The following is a 20527-nucleotide window of genomic DNA, read 5'->3' as shown; positions in this document are numbered from 1 at the left end:
GGAAATATTCCAGAACTATTTAAGAATAAAAATCCATTAGCTCATACTAAGTTAGAACCCAGCCATGTCCAGGCACAGTAGTTGAGCTAATTCAAATGTGTCTGTGTTAAGAATGTAGCTATTTGTGTTATTATGAAATGAATTTGAAGCAAAGTTCAGAACATGCCAAACAAGGAGTTGTTGAAAGAATTTCAAGATAACATTATTCAAAGGTAGGATTGGGTGAAGGCTATAAGAAAATTTTAGTGTTGAATATACCTTGGGTCACCCTCCGCTCCATCATTGTTAAATGGAAACAGTTTGGCACTACCAATAGACTGTGGCAATAAGACCATCCCTGAAAAAGCAGTAGCTGTGGGTTAAAGAAACTGTTGCAGAAGGGCGCCATGAGGCCTAAGATTACTTTTAAACATACTACAGAGCTCTCTGCCTGAACTGCAGAAAACATTCTACAATTTCAAGATTATTCCACAAACATAGTAATGATGGCGGAAAAAGACCAAAATGGTCCATCTAGTCTGCCCAGCAAGCTTCCCAAGGTAGCAACTCCCGCTGTGTGCCAGTTAAGCTTTTTTATTTATTCCAATCCTCTAGCTTTTAGGGATCCACAGTGTTTGTCCCCTGCCCCTTTGAAATCCTTCAGTTTGTCTTCACCACTTCCTCCAGAATGGCATTCCAGGCATCCACCACCCTTCTCAGTGAAGAAATATTTCCTGACATTGGTTCTAAGTCTTCCTCCCTGGAGTTTCAAATCGTAACCCCTAGTTCTACTAAATTTTATTTTCCAATGGAAAAGATTTGACGACCATGGATCATTAAAACCTTTCAAGTATCTGAAGGTCTGTAACATCACCCCTGCTCCTCCTCTCTTCCAGGGTATTTATTTATTTTATTTAACTCTTTTCTATACCGACATTCATGAACAAAATATCGTATCACATCGGTTTACAGTGAACTGGGGGTGTTAACAACAACAAGAAGAGAGAAGTTACAAAAAACAAGGTATTATATCAACTTGGGGAACTGAGCAATTAGGAAGCAGAGATTTACAACTAATAAGTGAGGAGAGTTACTGTATGTGTCAGGGTCCCATTTAGAGGACTCTGGAACATAGTACTAGCGTAACTAGATAAATAATTATATACATTTAGATTTATATATACAAGTGAATGTGGTGCAAAGGCAGCAGAAGCAGTGCTTAAGCAGAGATACCAAAATGGATGGGGTGGGGACTTTCCAGTCCTAGGGGTTTGGGAGGGGTAGGAGGTTAAGTGAAGGCTTGATGGATCAGCCAGGTTTTCAGTTTTTTCTTAAAGGTCGGTAAGCAGGGTTCCTGTCTGAGGTCAGGGTGCATGGTATTCCAGACGGAGGGCCCTGCTGTGGAGAAGGCACGGTCCCTGGTGGAGATGCGAGTTGTGGAGTTGGGAGTGGGGGTAAAGAGGGTACCTTTATAGGCTTCTCTCTGAGGTCTTTTGGAAGTGCGTAGACGTAATGGGATAAGTAAGTCGAGTGAGTGCTGATTGTGTATGGTCTTGTGGATAATGGTGAGAGACTTATGCAGGATTCTGAAACTTATAGGAAGCCAGTGGAGGTTCCGGAGGATGGGCGTAATGTGGTCTCCTCGGTTGGAGTTTGTCAGAATTCTAGCCGCAGTATTCTGAAGCATCTGAAGGGGTTTAGTGGTGGACGCGGGGAGTCCCAGGGAGGGAGTCCTTGGTGGCGTTATTGACAAATCTCTTTAGGTTCAGTCTGTCGTCTAGAATTACTCCAAGATCTCTGGCATGGGTCACCAAGGTGGGGGGGGGGGGGGTCTTCTGAGGAAGGTCGGTGTGCTCCTGGGAGATGAGGAGGAGTTCGGTCTTTGATGGGTTAAGGACTAGATTTAGGCTGGTGAGGAGGAGGTTAATGGAGTGCAGGCACCCTTCCCAGAACTTGAGTTTTGGGTAGGGATTCAGTTATGGGGATCACGATCTGCACATCGTCCGCGTATAAGAAATGCTTTAATTTCAAATTTGCTAGCAGCTGGCATAGAGGCAGTAAGTATATATTAAAGAGCGTGGGGGAGAGGGATGAGCCTTGTGGTACTCCTAGGGTAGATTTGATGCTGTGGTATTCTTTGTTGTTTATCCTGACTTTATAGTGTCTGTTGGTAAGGAACGACTTGAACCATTTAAGAACTGTTCCCAAAATGCCAATGTCTGAAAGGCGATTTAGTAGGATTGAGTGATTAACGGTATCGAAGGCAGCAGATAAATCGAGTAGAGCTAGTAGGTATGCTTTTCCTTTGTCAAGGCCCATAACGAGGTGATCAGTGAGTGAGATTAGTAGGGATTCGGTGTTTAAGGATTTGCGAAACCAAATTAAGTCTGATAGAGAATTTTGTGGTTGTCCAGGTAGTCAGAGTTGGGAGTTGACTAGTCTCTCCATGATTTTAGTGATAAATGGCAGGTTGGAGATGGGATGGAAGTTGGAGAGGTCTCCTGGGTTTAGATTAGGCTTCTTCAACAGGGGTTTCAGGGTGGCAAGTTTTTAGAGCTTCGGGGACAGATACTTGTGATAGTGAGCAGTTTATGATTTCTGCCAGCATCTTGGCTATAGTGTCCGGGATAGAAATAAGAAGTTTAGATGGGATATGGTCTGAGGGGTAGGTGGAAGGTTTCATTTTCTTCAGAATGGATTCAATCTCTAGTGATGATGTGGGTTCGAAGGTGTTGAAGCTAGCTCCCAAGTGCAATGAGGAGGCTGTGGGGGGGGGGGGGGGGGGGGGGGGGGAGAGTCTTGTTGGGAGCGAGGAGGGAGACAAGGTTGGCAATCTTTTTCTGAAAGAAAGCTGCGAGATTGTTGGGCTTGGTCATTGGGGATGGCTGGGGCAGATACTTTAGTGAGATCTGAGACATAAGCAAACAGTGCTTTGGCATTGAATTGGAGGTTATGGATTCTGTGGGCATAAAAGTATTTTTGTTCATAGGATGGAGCTCCTATAGTGGTGAAGGGCAGCTTTGTAGGTGTTCAATGTGTTTGGACAAGGGGCCTTGCGCCAGTTGCATTCTTTGTGTCTGAGTTCTTGTTTTGCTTCTGTAGTTCTGGGGAGAACCACGGTTGTTTGTTTTTCTGGGCTGGGTTGATTACTTTCGCCGACATGGGGCATATTTTGTTGGCTATCGAGTTTGTGATGTTGTGCCAGGAGGAGATGGCTGAGTCTGGTTTGGAGAGGTCTAGGTTATGCAATTCATTGGAGAGATGGGCTTTGAGGTCATCCAGTGAGCAAGGTTTCCTGAAGTGAATCATGGTTTGGGGTGGAGGGGAGGTCTGTCTTTCCTTGATTGAGAGGGTTGTGGTGATTGTGTGGTCAGACCAGGGTACTGGGGTGCAGTCCTGGGATGAAGTGAAAGAGAGGCCGGCATTTATAAAGATAAGGTCTAGGGTATGGCCGGCTTTATGAGTGGGTTTGTTTGATTTGTTTAAAGCCCATGGCCTTGAGGGAGGTCAGCAGGGCTTCAGTTGGGGGTTGGCAGTATCTCTTCCACCTGGATATTGAAGTCCCCCATGATGATGGCTGGGGAGTCCGTGTTTATGAATTTTGCAATGGATTCTATGAGCGGGGAGGCATCCGAGTCTAGGGTCCCTGGAGGGGAATAAATGAGTGTGATTTGTATGTGGTTGGATTTAAAGAGGCCTATTTCCAGTTTTGAAGCGGTCTTAATGGGCAGGGGGATTATTTTGAATTTTTTTTTTTTTTTTGGGCTGCAAGCAGAAGGCCTCCTCTTTTTTTTTTTTTGGTCTGGGGAGTGAGAAAATGTCAGAGGTGTAGAGGAAATTGGTTTGTTAGGGCTATTTCAGTTTGTTTGAGCCGGGTTTCGGTGATCGCACAAAAGTCTGGTTTGGCGTCAAGTAGGTAATCATTGAGGATGTGTGGCTTTTTTGGGTTTTTTTTTAGTGAGGAACTGTGCATTGAAGAGCGTGATAGTGAAGAGTGTAAGTCCCACAAGTTGAGTAAGGGGGGTTGTCATTATGGGGATGAGATTTCTGGAGGGGAGAGATTGGGACTGGGAGTGTGAGGGCATTTTTTTGGGCATGTGGACACTGTGTTTCCTGATAGGGATAAGGTAGAATTGTATTATGACGTTGTTGTTGATAGAGCTGGTGTGTAGTGGAGGGTTGCTCCGGGAGAGGGGAGAGGAGGGGGGGGGGGGGGGGGGAAGGCAGGCAACGGCGGTGGCACTGTGAGTGGGAGGGTGAGTGTCTAAACAAGATGATCAGGGGCGCCAACGTCAGGGGGATGAGGGCAAACGGGTGCAGTTCCTTAGGAGAAGTACTTTGGGCTGCGGGGGGGGGGGGGTGTCAAGTGTGAGTGAAGACTGACATAGGACGATCGGTGTGGTGGGTTTAAGCTGTAGGTGGATGCCCTATTAGTCAGAAGGACTGCAGAGAGAGGGCCGAGCAGAAGAAGTTAATGTCTGAAAGGTAGTTGGAGTTAAGGAGGCGCACGAAGGGGCGCAAAAAGGGGCAGGCCCCTTTGTCGTGCTCCTTCGTGCGCGTGACGCCGGGGGCTTGCCTGTAGCTTTTAAAGGGCTTCCCTCCACCGGATGTGCGTTCCCCGAAGGGGCGGGCCGATCACGTTGTGTGGCTGAGTTCTGCTGCGGCCTGGGGCTCGGGCCCCGATGGGTCTTCCTCTTGCCAACTGCAACAAGCAGGAGGCAAGCGGGCGGCGGCACAATGAAGGCAGGTCAGGTGGGTTGGTCGGTCTGGCGTGAAAGGTATACATATTCAGGTTCTTCAACCTCTCCTGATAGACCCTCCTCTCCAGGAGAGGAGAGGAGGGTCTATCAGGTGGGTCTATCATGGTGGGTGGTCTCCTCTCCTGGAGACCACCCACCATTTCGGTTGCCCTTCTCTGGTCCACCTCCATCCTGTCTGTCTCCTTTGAGATACAGTCTCCAGAACTGAACACAGTACTCCAGGTGAGGCCTCACCAAGGACCTGTACAAGGGGATTATCACTTCCCTTTTCTCACTAGATATTCCTCTCTCTAAGCAGCAGAGAATTTATTTGGCTATCGCCATGTCACACTGCTTCGTCGACTTCAGGTTGGTAGACACTATCATCCCAAGGTCTCTCTCCTGCTCCGTGCACATTAGCCCTTCACCCCCACCCCCCCCATGCATACAGTTCTTTCAGATTACCACACCCCAGATGCATGATTCTGCATTTCTTGGCATTGAATCTCAGCTGTCATATCTTCGACCACTCTTCCAGCTTTCTTAAATCCTGTCTCATTCTCTGTACTCCTTCTGGAGTGTCCACTCTGTTGCAGATCTTAGTATCATCCGCAAATAGACAAACTTTACCTTCTATCCCTTCCACAATGTCGCTCACAAAGATGTTGAACAGAACTGGTCCCAACACCAATCCCTGTGGCACTCCACTTAACACCATTCTCTTCAGAGTAGGTTCCATTTACCATCACCCATTGTCTTCTATCCGTCAACCAGTTAGTAATTCACACCAACACCTTGGCGCTGACTTCCAAGCTTCTCATTTTGTTGAGTCTATGTGGGACCGTATCAAAAGCTTTACTAAAATCCAAGTAAATTACATCAAGCGCTCTTCCCTGATCCAGTTCTCATGTCACCCAATCAAAGAAATCAATTAATTTGACCGACAGGACCTTCCCCTGGTGAATCCATGCTGCTTCTGAATAGGAGGATGGCAAGAAGGAAGCCATATGCTGAAGAATAGCCATATGTTGTGCAATACAGTGTTTAGAAAGAAACACTTAGGGAACACCACACAGCCTTTTCCCACATGTGTGTAATCTGATGAGATCAGAAAGTTCTACTTAGGTCTCAATACTAAGCAATGTGTGACATAAAACTGCATATCATCCTGCTCATACTATCCTCACAGTAAAACATGGTGTGGCAGCATATCAGGAATGCTTTGCAGCAGCAGGGATAGGGATGCTTGTGAAGATCAAGGGAAGGATGGATAGTGCACAGTACAGGCAGATTCTGAAGGAAAACCTGCTCCCATAGACCTGGAACTAGGGAGAAAATTTCTTTCAACAGGACCATGATCATAAGAAGCAAAAACAATGTAGTGGCTCAACAAGAAGAAAGCAAATGTCCTTGAGTGGCTCAGTCAAAGTCCAGACCTGAATCTAATAGAAAATCTGTGGCAGACTTGAATACTACTGTCCACAGACAATCCCTAACCAAACTGAAACCACTTGATCTCTTCTGCCAAGGAGAATGGGCAAAAACTGCACTATTCTGCTGTACAAAATTGATAGACATCCTAAAAGACTCATGGTTGCTGTTGCTGCAGAAAAGGATGTGAAGATTGATTTTATTCTTAATTGCTTTTGAAATCTCTATAATTGTTCTTTCAGAATGAAAGTGTAGAGTGTGGTGTAGATTAGTGAAACATTCCTACTTAAATGCATTTGATTTGTATATTTTAGACAGAATGTGAAAAATGTACAAAAGTATGAAGTCTTACAAGGCACTGTAAGCATGAATTTAGTGCTGTCATACAAAAAAATCATCCCCCTCAGTGTAAAATTTGTCTGTCCTCTTAAACTATCATGTAACTCTTCTATATTTTTTTTGGATTGCTGTCGCCAATATACAAATGGTGCATCTTTACAGAATATTACAATTGTAAAGCGAGCAGATGACAATAGCTTCATATTTAAAGTCCTGTGGTATGAAGAAACATGTGATCCTACTCACTATCCAAGCAAGGCCAGTACTGGATGCACACAACTAAAACCAACCCCCTTTTTGGGAATGGCTCATGCTCTTTTTTTTTTTTTATCATATTCTGAATAATAAAAACAGTACAACTGAAAATTGTAAGGGTGGGAATTCAGGTTGTAAAAAAATTGTAGTTGAACCCATGAATAAAATGCCAGTTCATTGTAAAAACTGCAGAGTAGTTTTTTTCACTGTCCATATTTCTGTACTATTCCCTTTACTGGTATTTCATACTGTCTGTACTGTAGGAATCTCCAGTATTGCGCTGTATGTGGCTTTTGGCTCAATGACATGTTTTATAATTCTTTCTGTAGGATATGGCTCCTTGGGAATGATGACTAGTGTGTTAGTGTGCCCAGATGGCAAGACTGTAGAAGCAGAGGCGGCACATGGCACAGTAACTCGCCATTTCCGCATGTATCAGAAAGGTCAGGAAACTTCCACCAACCCCATTGGTAAGTCATCTGCTAAAAGCAGTGTATTTGATTCTCTAGGGGAAGTCAAACGGACTGTTTAGCAGTTGGTAATAGTAACAGATTTGTAAAAGTGTACTCCTTTTAAGAGTACACACCTTCTCAATGCATTTTTTGTGATTGGAGTTAAGGATGAATGTAGATGTTGTTCAGAAGACTACTATACATGTTTTTGTTTTGTATAATGTTGGATAGTATTTATTGTTTAAAGTAGGACCTAAAAGAATGAGTGGGTGGAGAAAACTCCTCCAAGCTTTCATGTTTTGTACTACCTCTTACATTGCCTAAAACTATAAACACAGGCAAAAATGAACCAGTATTATTCAAGACTCAATCTTCATTTTAAATACATTCACATTATTTTATTTAAGGGAAAATCATGTGAAAAAAACTGTTAGAGAAAAACACAGTGGGGTAGATTTTAAAAGAAGCGCGATCAGCCTACTTTTGCTTGCGCATCAGACTCAAGCAAAAGTACGCTGGATTTTAGTAGATACGCGCGGAGCCGCGCGTATCCACTAAAATCCTGGATCGGCGCGCGCAAGGCTATCTATTTTGTATAGCCTGCGCGCGCCGAGCCGCGCTGCCTCCCCCCGTTCCCTCCAAGGCCGCTCCGAAATCGGAGCGGCCTCGGAGGGAACTTTCCTTTGCCCTCCCCTCACCTTACCCTCCCTTCCCCTACCTAACCCACCCACCCGGCCCTGTCTACACCCCCCCCTTACCTTTGTCGGGGGATTTACGCCTCCCGGAGGGAGACGTAAATCCCCGCGCGCCAGCGGGCCTGCTGCGTGCCGGGCCGCGACCTGGGGGCGGGTACGGAGGGCGCGGCCATGCCCCCGGGCCGTAGCCACGCCCCGTACCCGCCCCCAAAACGCTGCCGACATGCCCCCGCAACGCCGCGCGCTCCGGCCCCGCCCCCCCGACACGCCCCCCTCCGAGAACCCCGGGACGTACGCGAGTCCGGGGCTCTGCGCGCGCCGGGAGGCCTATGTAAAATAGGCTTCCCGGCGCGCAGGGCCCTGCTCGCGTAAATCCGCCCGGTTTTGGGCGGATTTACGCGAGCAGGGCTCTGAAAATCCGCCCCAGTATTCTAATTACTCATCTTTTTCTATAACTTTGTGCTCCCTTATAAATGTGTCAAACTAATTGTCAAATTACTCAAAGGAACTTTTGTTCACAGATTGCAATCCTTTCAGAATAATTCAAAAATTGACATTTATAGGGTACCACAAAGTTTATAGGAAAAAATGGGACTGTGATTAGAATAGTGGCTTTTCTTTGACTTTGACTATGTTTTGCTAGTGTTTTCCCACATATGATTGTCCCCTTAAAAATTTATTTGAAGTGAAGATTGAGTCTTGAATAATACTAGTGAATTTTTGCCTGTGTTCACGTTTTATGCACCATTAGAATGAAAGTGGGAAACACGAGAAAACATTACATACTATTATTACTATTTTATTAATTACATAGCACTTTAAGCATACATAGGGCTTGGCAAGATCAACCATTCAATATATCTAACCAGAGCATTTCACAATTTAATTCTGAGCACAACAAGCAAAATAACTTGCTTAAGGACTCAACTTAAGAGCTTTGATTGGTTTTAGGATCAAAAGGCAATATATAATTGAGAAATTACTTACCTGATAATTTTGTTTTCCTTAGTGTAGACAGATGGACTCAGGACCAGTGGTTTATACTCTCCTGCCAGCAGATGGAGACAGAGCAAGCTGATGTCACAGTATATCTAGCCCTGCAGTGACCCCAGCCTACCAGTATTCTCTACAAAAGCAACTGTTGATAGACTAGAAAAAACCTTGATTAAAAACAGATAACTGAACCTTACTCAACCAACAAACACTGAACTCAAGTAAGATTCTAGGTATCCCAAACTAGGGACTGGATGAACACTTACCAGTAATCCCTTTGGATCCAGAGCCCCACAGGAGGACTTATTGACATACTTTTGCAGCAGCTGAGGGTGGGAAGCTGAGTCCATCTGTCTACACTATCAGATAACTAATTTTTCCATTTTCCTAGCGTGTAGACAGATTCAGGACCAGTGGGATGTCCCAACAGGGTGGGAGTCTGCCCACGGTCCAGTCAACACCACACGAGCAAAGGCTGCATCCTCCCGGGCCTGTACATCCAGACTATAAAACCTGGAAAAAGTGTGTAAGGAGGACCACGTCGCAGCTCGCAGATATTGACGGGAGACGACAGATTAACCTTCACCCATGACACTGCCAAAGCCCTAGTGGAATGAGCCCTAACCTGAGTAGGCAACAGCTTTCTAGCATCCACATATTTTGCCGTGACCATCTCTCCTTAATCCAACGAGCTATGTTAGCCTGCAAAGCCGGAGCACCTTGCTTACTCCTGCCATGGAGAACAAACAGGCGATCCGTCTTTTGAAAAATTCAGACCTCCAAATATGGCGCGACAAGACGCTTAACATCCAAGGAGCACAAAAGGTGAAACTCCTCCGCATTCCTGACCTTATCCAAGGATGGTAAGAACATGGACTGATTTAAATGAAAGTCCAAGACTACCTTGGGCAAAAAGGATGGAACAGTATGCAGCTGTAACAGCTCCCAGCAAGACGCAGCCTGCAGCTCAGACATGCAGAACATATAGCAACACAGTCTTCAAGGTCAACAACCGTAAGGTAAGGCTATGCAGTGGTCGGGGTGTAGGACCTGCCAAAATGTCCAGCAGCAAATTAAGACTCCACAATGGAACAGGCAACCTCAAAGGAGGCTTAAGATGCTTCACTCCCATCAAAAACAGGCACATCAGGATGAGACGACAAACACCATTCACCAGGCCTCTGAAACAGGCAAGAACCACAATCTGCACCTTCAAGAAATTAAAGGCCAAGCCTTTATTCAATCCATCCTGCAAAAAATCTAGAATGAGAGGGATCTTAATTGAATGAGGACGAACACCCCACTCCTCACACCGGGCCTCAAACTCTCCAAACCTGTACATAAGCAAAGGAAGCAGAGAACTTGCAAGCGCGAAGTAGTGGCAATCATTGCTAAGGAATAACCATGCTTTAACAGTTGAGCTCTCTCAAAGGCCAAACCGTAAGACAGAATGGAGTCTGATCCCTGTGAAGAACAGATCCCTGCTGTAGCAGATCCATTTGTGACAGAAGACTAAGGGGCGGGGCTTCCACCAGGAGTCATCACAAATCAGTATACCACGGATGCCTGGGCCAGTCTGGCACCACCAGGAGTAGTAGATTGCTATAGGCTTTGATCTTCTGAATTATCCTACCTAGAAAGGACCACGGAGGAAAGGCGTAAAGCAATCTGTCTTCCAGCCAGACCTGTACGAGCGTCTATTCCCAAGGACCACAGATCTTTCCTGCGACTGAGAATCGAGGAACCTTCAGCTGACAACACCCACGCTCCTGGGTCTAGACTCTCCCTGCTGAGAAAGTACGCTCTTATATTGCCTTTTCCTGCAGCATGAGAGGCCGAGATCATCTGCAACCTACCGCCCATTCCATCAACTGGTCTAATTTCCTGTGATACTTGCTGGCTCTTGGCTCCTCCCTGGTAATTGATATAGGCCACCGTTGTCACATTGTCCAACATCACGTGAACCACTTGATTCCACAGCTTGTGCCTAAACTGTAGGCATGCCAGCCATGCTGCCCGGGCCTCCAGGTGAGTGGTGTTTCAGTGGTACCCTTCGGTATTCCAATGCCCCTAGGTCAATTAAATCCAGACAGTAAGCCCCCCAACTGTGGAAACTCGCATCTGTCATCAGTACTAACCAGGCTGGAGAGGACAAGGGAACACCCTTTCTCAGATGATCCTCCTGCAACCACCACTGGAGATGGGAGCAGAATTCCATTGGCACCTTTGCCCATGGCACCACTTCCAGGGTAGCTGACATCAAGAGAGTACCTGTAGGTAGGACCACACCATTGGGCGCATGCAGTTCAACTGATACACTTGAGACATCAATCTATGGATACAAAGTTCCAGTACGAAAACTCTTTCCTGTGTCTAAACGGATCCTCAGATAATCCAACGACTGGGATGGTTGAAGATTTGCTCTTGGTCAAGTTCACCACTTGCTATAAGGAGATAATGTGTTTCACCAGGAGGCTCTCTTCCTGAGACTTGGCTTGAATCAGCCAGTCGTCCAAATAAGAGTGCACCAGGATTCCTCCTTTTTGCAAGGCTGTGTTACTGCCACCATAATCCTGGAAAATGTTCTAGGAATGGTAGCTAGACCAAAAGGACACAAGACAAGGCAATCTGTAAATTCATCGCCACTGCCTCAAAGGCTTGCTTAAGTATAGCCTCAATCCTTCTATCATGTACATTCTTCAAGGATGCTCTTCCCTCTAGTCTACGGGGATAGTCATTCACTTAGAAACAGCACATTCACTTTGGGGGAAAATAAATGCTCTCACACCTGATCCAGGGGGTACAGGCCTTCCAGTGTCCAATCACCTTTAAAATTTGCCTCTGGAGCATCCTATTCCAGATCGATCAATTCCTGAATGGAATCCATGACAGGGAGAAAACAAGAGGCTTTACATAAGGAAACCAAAATGGGATTCTTCCTTGGCTATGACATAGCATCCAAACCAGGGACACCCAGCTGCTTCAAGGTTGGGAAATCAGGGCTGGCAGTTCAGCTGGTTTCCTGTTTAACACCCACAGGGAGCCAAGGCAAGGCCCTTAAGCATAGGACTGCAAGAGGGAGGAGCTACTGGTGGAGGGTTCGGCTGGACAGAAATGGGGGAAGTAGAGAACTGCACCTGAAAGGCTGATTAGCCTTGAAAAAATTCCACCCAAGAAAAAGCAGCCGGATTCAGACCAAACCCAGAAGGAACTAGAGCTGGTCCTACAGACCTGACCTCGCCAGTGGAGAAGCCAGTCAAGGGAGAACAAAGATCTGGCGCTCCCCCCCCCAGTCAAGGCCATGCCCAACCCATCATAAGAATGAGAAGAGCCAGGCTTAGCAAAATCAGAGGAAGACAACTCTCCCTGAGTGTCTGAACTGCACTGACACAGGTTAGAAGCCTGGATAGGCTGAGAAGCCCTACTATGACAGCAACCCAAATGGAAGACAGTCTTCTTGCTTACCAGCACCATTGCTGTGTTAAACATGCATCTGAACGGCTCACGCTCAAAACTGAAATGCGCCCAAAAACATAAGTGCCTAGAAGAAAGTGCTGCAAGGCGCATGCACAACCTGTGCACCAAGTTAAGCGTGTAAAAAAAAATGTATGCACATAAAAAGCACACCAAAAAACCAAGCGCATAACGCATGTGCAGAGCTGACGCACAACTCGCTATAGAGGGCAGCAGAACACACACAGTCACCATGGCCTACCACACAGCATGCAAGAAAAAAGCCTAAGTGCGGGGCCTAGCCCATCAGGCTGTCCAGTTCCCCAACCTCAACGGGAGTCTGTATGGTGTGCGGAGACCGGAAGAAGTCCTGAAACCCCTCTGTCTCTGATTCAGGGTAAAAAAAAAATTATTTTTTTAAAAATCCTTACCTGAGCTCAGCTCTTACTGCCTGAGTACAGAGACTGTCTCTTGCTGCAGGGGGAGAGGGCATCTGCTGTCACTGCCATGCTCAGCCTCCCGTACCTGCTGCTTTTCAGTTGAGCTAGCAGCTAAGTCCATCCCTGGAAACACAGGTACTGGACCAAGACATACCTCTGAGGAACCACGGAAATTGCCTCAAGAATTCTCAACTGGGGGAGGGACCTTTTAGGTATCATCACAGGACAGCAGGGCTTTCTTTTCCTGACTTTCAAATTTCTCCTTCCAAAAAGCTCAAAGCAATCCCCATAGGGAGATGCACGTTCACCATCTGCTGGAGATGGAGAATACTGGCAGGCTGGGATCACTGCAGGGTTATATATACTGTGACATCAGCATAAACCACTGGTCCTGAATCCATTTATCTACATGCTAAGAAAATATTCAAAATTTGTGCTGACCTCTGTACTACAGCTGCCCAGCCCTTACTCACTTGTGACTCTTGAGGTTCACAAATAAAGTAGTACTGATTGTAGCTCTTACCTAATAGTACTTCATGGTGGGGCACTCCTGATTTTGGAATTTTCTAAACTATTGCCACCGTAGCACTTTTGTTGCTAGATTTGTTTTCCTAGTGAGGGAAAAATTGTAAAAGCAATAAGCAACAATCTAGCAACATTCATATTTAATAACAGTGCTAGTGTGAGGAATCATTGAATGATAGCTGCAAGAAAGAAGTTGGTGTGAGCGAGCTGCTTCTTCCACCTGCCATGGCAGTTTGGTTCAAAGAACCAGTCTGCTGTGGGAGAAGTAGCCATGTATTCAAAGCACTTTCTCCTGCTGCTAGGGCAAGATTTACCTTTCTTGTTAAGATGCACTTTTTTCCATTAATAAGAAGGCGGAATTAGCCATTATATGTGGGGAGACATCATCTGGCAAAACCATACTTCTTTCCAAACTGGTAGAGCTTTGGGGCCGATGCAATACAGTGCGCTTAGCCGAGCGCACTGTATAACCCGCACGCCGCGGATTAAATAGGCACTAATCCACCCCCTAATGCAATAGAGAGTGGATTAGCACCTATTTAACCTGCGTTGGACGTGGAGTGAATGTAATAGCACTCATCACATGCAAATGCATGTGAACGAGCCTATTACTCATTCACTCCACATGCAAAAAAGTGTGCATCAGACGCACATCACTCAGCATTAATAGCTAAGCGCAGGTAAAAGTACAGAAAAGCAGAAAACTGCTTTTCTGAACTTCTTTTTTTTAAGTAAAAAAAAACAATACTCGGCAGACTGCTCAGTTTACTGGTGTCTGTCTTCATAAACCGGCAGCCACGGCGGGGTCACATTAGCTAGGAGGCGTTGAGGTCGCGCAAGCGATCCTAGTGTCTCCTTGCTAGCGTGACCCCCTAATATAGATATTGCATGGCGCCCCCCTTGCGGGCGCCATGCACATATTAGGAAAGCGGGCGCTGTCTTTTCAGTGCCCACTTTCCACGACTTATATTGCATCGGCTCCTTTGAGTGCTACCGGGCATAGTTCCTGCACCCAAATTGTTTTGTGAACCTTCTGTTATTTATTTATTTTTTTGTATAAGCCTTTGCATGACCTGAGCTTGTTCTCTTTTTGTGGCTATTGCCCTTTTTCTCTGTTGCCTTGGCAGCCCCCCAGCACTTCAGTGCTCCAAGCCAAAACAATGGAAATTTAAAAAAATGGTTCTGAAGAAAACTGTGGGTTATAGAAAATTCTGAGAAACTATGTCCAGCAAGAATTCTGGAACCTCCTCTGGCTATTCCTGTAGTTAAATTATGTCTCTGCATGAAGGCCAGCTTTACCTTGACTGGGACCAGACCACGATTAGCTACACTGTGGTCACATGTACCCAAATGCTTAGCCGTCAACAGTGACTAAGATCAAAGGTCTCCTTCAGGCTCGCAGCTGCACAGGCTGAGACATCCTCCACTGCCCTGAGGAGCAGTGCCAGGACGACACATATTCCTCTTATAGCGCCACTCCACATGCATTGATGTCCAAGTGCTGTAGTAGTGAAAAGGCCCTGGATACAAAGAAACACAAGTGCTCCATTCAGGGAGTACCAGAAGCTGGTACTTCCGCACAAACTACAGCAAAGTGCGGGAAGTATGGCTCCTTGATACATGGCACACCTAGACCGTAAAACACATGTACACAAACCCCATAGAGAAGAGGCACAGACCTACCACACCTAGACATCACCATACACAGATGAAACACATATACTCCACAGCATGCTAGGAAGGGCTGACAAATTTAAAAAAATTTTTTAATGCCAGCCCAACCTTTATGCTCCTTTTTCTGACTAACTTTTTCTCTTCTTATTTTTGTATTTTTATTAATTTGCTCATCTTTATTTTCTATTTTGATTTAACTTTTATACATTTTAGTCTTTATTTGTGCTTCAACTCCTCCATCTCTCCCCTTCACTTGTCCATTCCCCTCAACTTTACCATTTCTTTTCCACCAGCAGGCAACAGCTGAGATTTCTCTGCCTGACAGCAGCAGAACTCCTCCGGGGCTGAGACCTGAAGGCAGTGGCTGGTCCCATCTCCAATTCTGCCACAGAAGTAGCTCTCTCCCCCCTTGAGTCCACATGGCAGAAGCAGCTCCTCACTCTAGTCTACCAAGAGAGACATGGCTAAGCTGCGGCATGCTTACAATGATGTCACTATGTTCGGGCAGCTCCTTCACTCCTGAGGCTGCAGTGCCTCTACCACACAGCCATTTTTTTCTTTCCTGATTGAGCAGCCACTTTGCCTCTCTTCAGGATTGCTCAAGCCACTGCCACCCATTTGTTCACCCCTATATTAGGGAATCTTAATCCCACCATAAGTTTTTTTTGTTTTTTTTTTTTTTTTTGCAATGGGCAGCCTTGATCTATTCCCTTTCTCTAAAACGTAACCGATTTTGTACCTACTTTTTATGTTTAACACCAAAGGAATTATTTGCAAGACATAATTTGGGTGCTAAGATAATCTTGATTAATGCTATTCTACCAGAAGTAGATATGTGGAACTGCATCAAATTTTGCAGCTTGCTTTTAAACTGCTGTATAAGAGGATGAATATTGCAAACATACCACTTTGAGAGGTTTCTATGTATCTTCAGTCTAAGATATTTAATAGTATCACCTGTTCATTTTGAAGGGAATTCAACCCATGCTTCTTGTTAAATGGCCATTAATGTCTAACACCTGAGATTTTCCTAAATTTAATTAAATAGAGAAGCTACTACAATCTAAAATTATTTTTTTTAAACTGGTAACTTTTTTTTTACATAAAAAATAAATATGTTCAGCAAATGAGCTTTTAGAGGATACTCTAAATAGGCTCTCTCTAAAGCTACTTGAGTTTAGTTAGAGGTTTAAAATAAAAGGGGACAAACCAGTCTAGGGCTCCTATGTCTTTCGGAAAGATTTGGAAACCTCCAGATACCTCATGACATGCCTTTTAACATCCAAGGGTCGCAACAGGCGATATTCCGCCACATCTCTTTCCCTATCCAGAGATGGCACAGAAATGGACTGATTTCAAGAGAAATCTGAGACAAAAAGATTTCAAGAGAAAATCTTTTGGCAAAAAAGAAGGAACAGTCCGCAGCTGTATAGCCCCTGAAGTCACATGAAGGAATGGCTCTTGGCAAGACAAGGCCTGCAGCTCGGAAATTCGACATGCAGAACATATCACCACCAGAAACACCTCTTTCTAGGTCAGTAATCGCAAGGAAAGGCTGCACATTGGTCAAAACTTAGGGCCCGCCAAGAAATCCAAAACCAGATTGAGACTCCACAAGGGTACTGATAACCGCAAGGCAGGATGAAGGTGTTTCACTCCTCTCAAGAAACGGGCCACATATGGATAATGATCCACCATTCACCTGACCCCTGAAACAGGCAAGAGCCACTACCTGTACTTTCAAGGTCAACCCTTTATTCAATCCATCCTGCAAAAATTCCAAAATTAGCAGGATCTTAACTGAACGAGAAAGCTCTCCTTGATCTTCATATCAAGCCTAAAAAAAACTCACCAAAACCTGCACATAGGCTAAAGAAGTGGAGAACTTTCTTGCTTGTGGTAAGGTGGCAAATCACTGCAGTAGAATATCCACACTTCAGCAAGCAAGCCCGCTCAAGGGCTATACTGCAAGACAAAATGAGTTGGATCTTCATGAAGACCAGGTCCCTGCTGCAACAGATTCCTCTGCGCAGGAAAAAGGAGGGGGAAGTTTACCCAGAACCTTTTGCCCAGGAGACCATGGTATGCAGATCGCCAATCTGGTGCCACCAAAAGCATCATCTCTGTGACCCTCTGAACTTTTCTGCTAACATGGGCCACAGAGGAAAGGCATACAGCAACTTGTCCTTCAGCCAGGCTTGCGCGAGAGTAACGATACCCAAAGACTGAGGATCTGTCCTGCAACTGAAGAATCAAGGAACCTTCACATTGCGAGAAGTCGCCAGCAGGTCTAGAAACAGAAGGCCCCAGCGATCCACTATCAGCTGAAATGCCTCAGACGATACCCATTCTGCTGGGTCCAGACTCTCTCACTGCAGGAAAAGACAACGTAAGAGCAGACTCTCTCAGCAGGGAGAGACTGAGCTCCTGAAGATATACTTCTGCCTATTCCAATAGTTGGCCTATCTCCTGTGACAGTTGCTGGCTCTTGGTTCCTCACTGCCAATTGATATAAGCCACTATCATTGCATTGTCTGACATTACCTGGACCGCTCAACCCTGTAACTTCCCGAACTGCAAGCATGCCAACCAGATTGCCCAGGCTTCCAGCCAATTGATGTGCCAGAGAGACTCTTCCGTACTCTTTCACCCTTGCGCTGTTAGTTCCTGACAGTGAGCTCCCAAACCCTGGAGGCTTGCATCCTTCATGAGTACTAACCAGGCCAGAGATTTTCAGGGAGCCTCCCTTTCTTAGTGATCTGCTTGCAACCACCACTGGAGATGAGAGCAGACTTCTATTGGCAGGTGGAGCTGAATCAAATTGTCCTGAGACTCCGAGCTCCAACAAGACCGCAGGGAGAGCTGAAGAGGATGCATATGCACTCTCGCCCACGGCACCATTTCCAGGGTTGTCACCAGAGTACTTGCAGATAGGACCACACTGATGTACAGTGTTCATAAAGAGACATCTACGCCATCAACGTCTGAATACGAGCTTCTGGCAGGAAAACCTGGCCCTGCTTTGTGTCTACTGCGATGGCCGAAGCCAGCTCTTGGCTAGGTTCACCACCCAACCAAACCTTTGCAACAGGGAGATCACCTTGTGGGTCAGCAGGCATCTCTCTTCCAGAGACTTGGCCCAAATCAGCCAGTCGTCCAAATACGTGTGTACCAGAATCCCTTCCTTTTTAAACTCTTCCAAGGTTATGGTGGTGGTGGCAGCGGCAAACATTCTGGGAGCAGTGGCCAGATGAAAAGGCAGCACCTGAAACTGATATTGGCACCCCAACATTGCAAAATGCAGAAAACGCTGGTGCTCCAATTGGATGGGAATGGCAGTGCAGTCAAATTTCTCAGACTGCACTGCCATTATCACCAAGCACAAGGTTTCCATGCGAAAATGAGTCACCTGCAAATGACAGTTGACCCCTTTGAGATCCAGGATGGGATGAAAGGAACCCTCCTTCTTGGGCACAACGAAAAATGGAAAATTGACCCGTATTTTCTTGATGTGGGCACTGAGACCTCAGAGACTTGACAATGTACACTCCACTACCTGCTTCTTCTTCTGCAGGGAGACACCATGAACACATCCTGAGGAACAGTGCGAAATACCAGCGCCTTTCCCTCTTGTATCACCTCCAGGACCCACTGATCTGATGCAATTTTGACCTACCTCTGACGAGAGCAACACCCCCTTATCTTCTGTTCCCGGGGGTGGTTCAGCAAACCCATCACTGGGAGGCTCGGGAGTTTCCACTACCCGAGCCATGCCTGGGCTGTCCGGGGACGAAAGGACAGACCTACAGAAAGGTCTAGTCCTCTGAAAGGCCGTTCCTCTGTAGAGTCATGTGCTTCGAATCCCTGGCATGACCCCTCATGCCAAAGGGGCGCAGCATCTGCTTCTTATCCTCCAGCAACTGAGGTGATCCTACTTACTGGCCAGTTTTCCAACTTGCTCCCAAATCAGAGCGAGCCTTTAAAGGGCAGTTTTGTAAGATTAGCCTTGGGGGTTGCATCAGCCGACCAATTTCTCAGCCATAACTGACGCCTGGCGCTAGTACCGAAGCCACCCCTCTGGACGAGGTGTGGACCAAATTGCAGCCTGCAGCTGGTTCCATAACTACCCTTGAATTCGGTTCAGATTCATCGACCTCCTGAGAGAGAAGTAAACAAGAGCCAGCCACCAGGGAACAACAAGAAGCGACCTGCAAGGTCATTGCCACTGCTTCAAATGCTTAAGAGTGGCCTCAGTCCTCCTATTGTGCACATCCTTCAAGGCTGCTCCTCCTTCCAATGGGATAGTTGTCCACTTAGAGATGGCACAGACAAGTGCATCCACTTTCAGAACACACAGATGCTCTATCACTGGCTCCAGGGGGTATAGGCTACCAAAGCCTGACCCCCTTTGAAATTTACCTCCCGGGTCGCCCCATTCCAGATCAATCAATTCTTGAATGGCCTCCATAACAGGGAAAAAAACAAGAGGCTTTATGTAAAGAAAACAATGGGATTTTTCTTTGGCTCAGACATGGTATCTGGCCCAGGTACTCCCAGCAAGTTCAACTTCTGGGAAATCAGCCGGTCGCTCATCTTTATGAAAGAACACCCAACAAGGTCCTATATGATTTCAGACTTGGAGAAATTTCCTCAAAACCTTTCAGTATGAAAAACTCCTCCTTCTGCTGTAGATAAAGCCTAACTTAAGGGCCAATGCAGGTAAGCAACTGTTGGTTTTTTTTTAGATGCACAGACCAGTTAGCCATATCTACATGTTTATTAACCCCTTCAAAACAAAAGAAGCAGATTTGTGAGGCAAGACTTGCCTTGGGTAAAGCCATGCTGACTTTGTTCCATTAAACCATGCCTTTCTATATGTTCTGTGATTTTGATGTTTAGAACACTTTCCACTATTTTTTTCCTGGCACTGGTCAGGCTAACTGGGGTGTGCATCTCAAAAAAAGCAGTTGCTTACCTGCATCAGCCCCTATGTTAGGCTTCATCTACAGAGGAAGGAGAGGTTTTTCATACTGAAAAGTTTTGGATTATGATTCCAGCAGTTTTCTTTTAACAGGAGGCTTGTGAGTTGCTAGAGGATAACAAGATCAATTGGAATGATGTGCTAATCTAGAGCCTTGTCATTTGGAGGCTATGAAGGTAGTATTTCCTCAGAATAAACTTGCTGTGACTTTTGAGTTTCTCTTTGGGGACCATTACTAGCAAAGGGCCTTATTTACTAAGCATTTTTTCCATGGGCTCCAAAGATAGCTAAAGGTGGATGAATATGAATGATGCAGGTTTGGATTTAGGCATAGGCATCTGTCTAGGACACCACATTTTTAAGATGCCAAGGGGGAGACTGCTTTAGGACCATGCACTAGCACCACTTTACAGCTCTGCTGCCATGGTACTCTGCCTATGGGTTCCAAAATCTTAAATCCAGTCCTGGATTGATGGATGATCTCACTTCAACCTAATCTACTATAATACTATGTAGAATCAATCCTGTGTTTCTCAAAATATTTCTCTACTAGTATTCCATCAGGCACCAT

The 20527-nt window shown here is 45.8% G+C and overlaps 1 protein-coding gene across 3 annotated transcripts in view; it reads left to right on the top strand.

Moving 5' to 3' along the window:
• Positions 1 to 20527, top strand: part of IDH1 (isocitrate dehydrogenase (NADP(+)) 1, cytosolic) — an 87930-nt gene that overhangs the window by 65624 nt on the left and 1779 nt on the right. For all 3 annotated transcript variants that reach the window (XM_029606380.1, XM_029606381.1, XM_029606382.1), the window contains one exon: positions 7073 to 7213. In XM_029606380.1, the coding sequence (XP_029462240.1) occupies positions 7073 to 7213 (141 nt within the window). The remainder of the gene's footprint in view (positions 1 to 7072; positions 7214 to 20527) is intronic.

The sequence above is a fragment of the Rhinatrema bivittatum genome, chromosome 6, assembly GCF_901001135.1.
Source record: "Rhinatrema bivittatum chromosome 6, aRhiBiv1.1, whole genome shotgun sequence".
Taxonomy (NCBI): domain Eukaryota; kingdom Metazoa; phylum Chordata; class Amphibia; order Gymnophiona; family Rhinatrematidae; genus Rhinatrema; species Rhinatrema bivittatum.
Note: the sequence above shows the minus strand (reverse complement) of the source record. Positions and strands in the feature narration are given on the sequence as shown.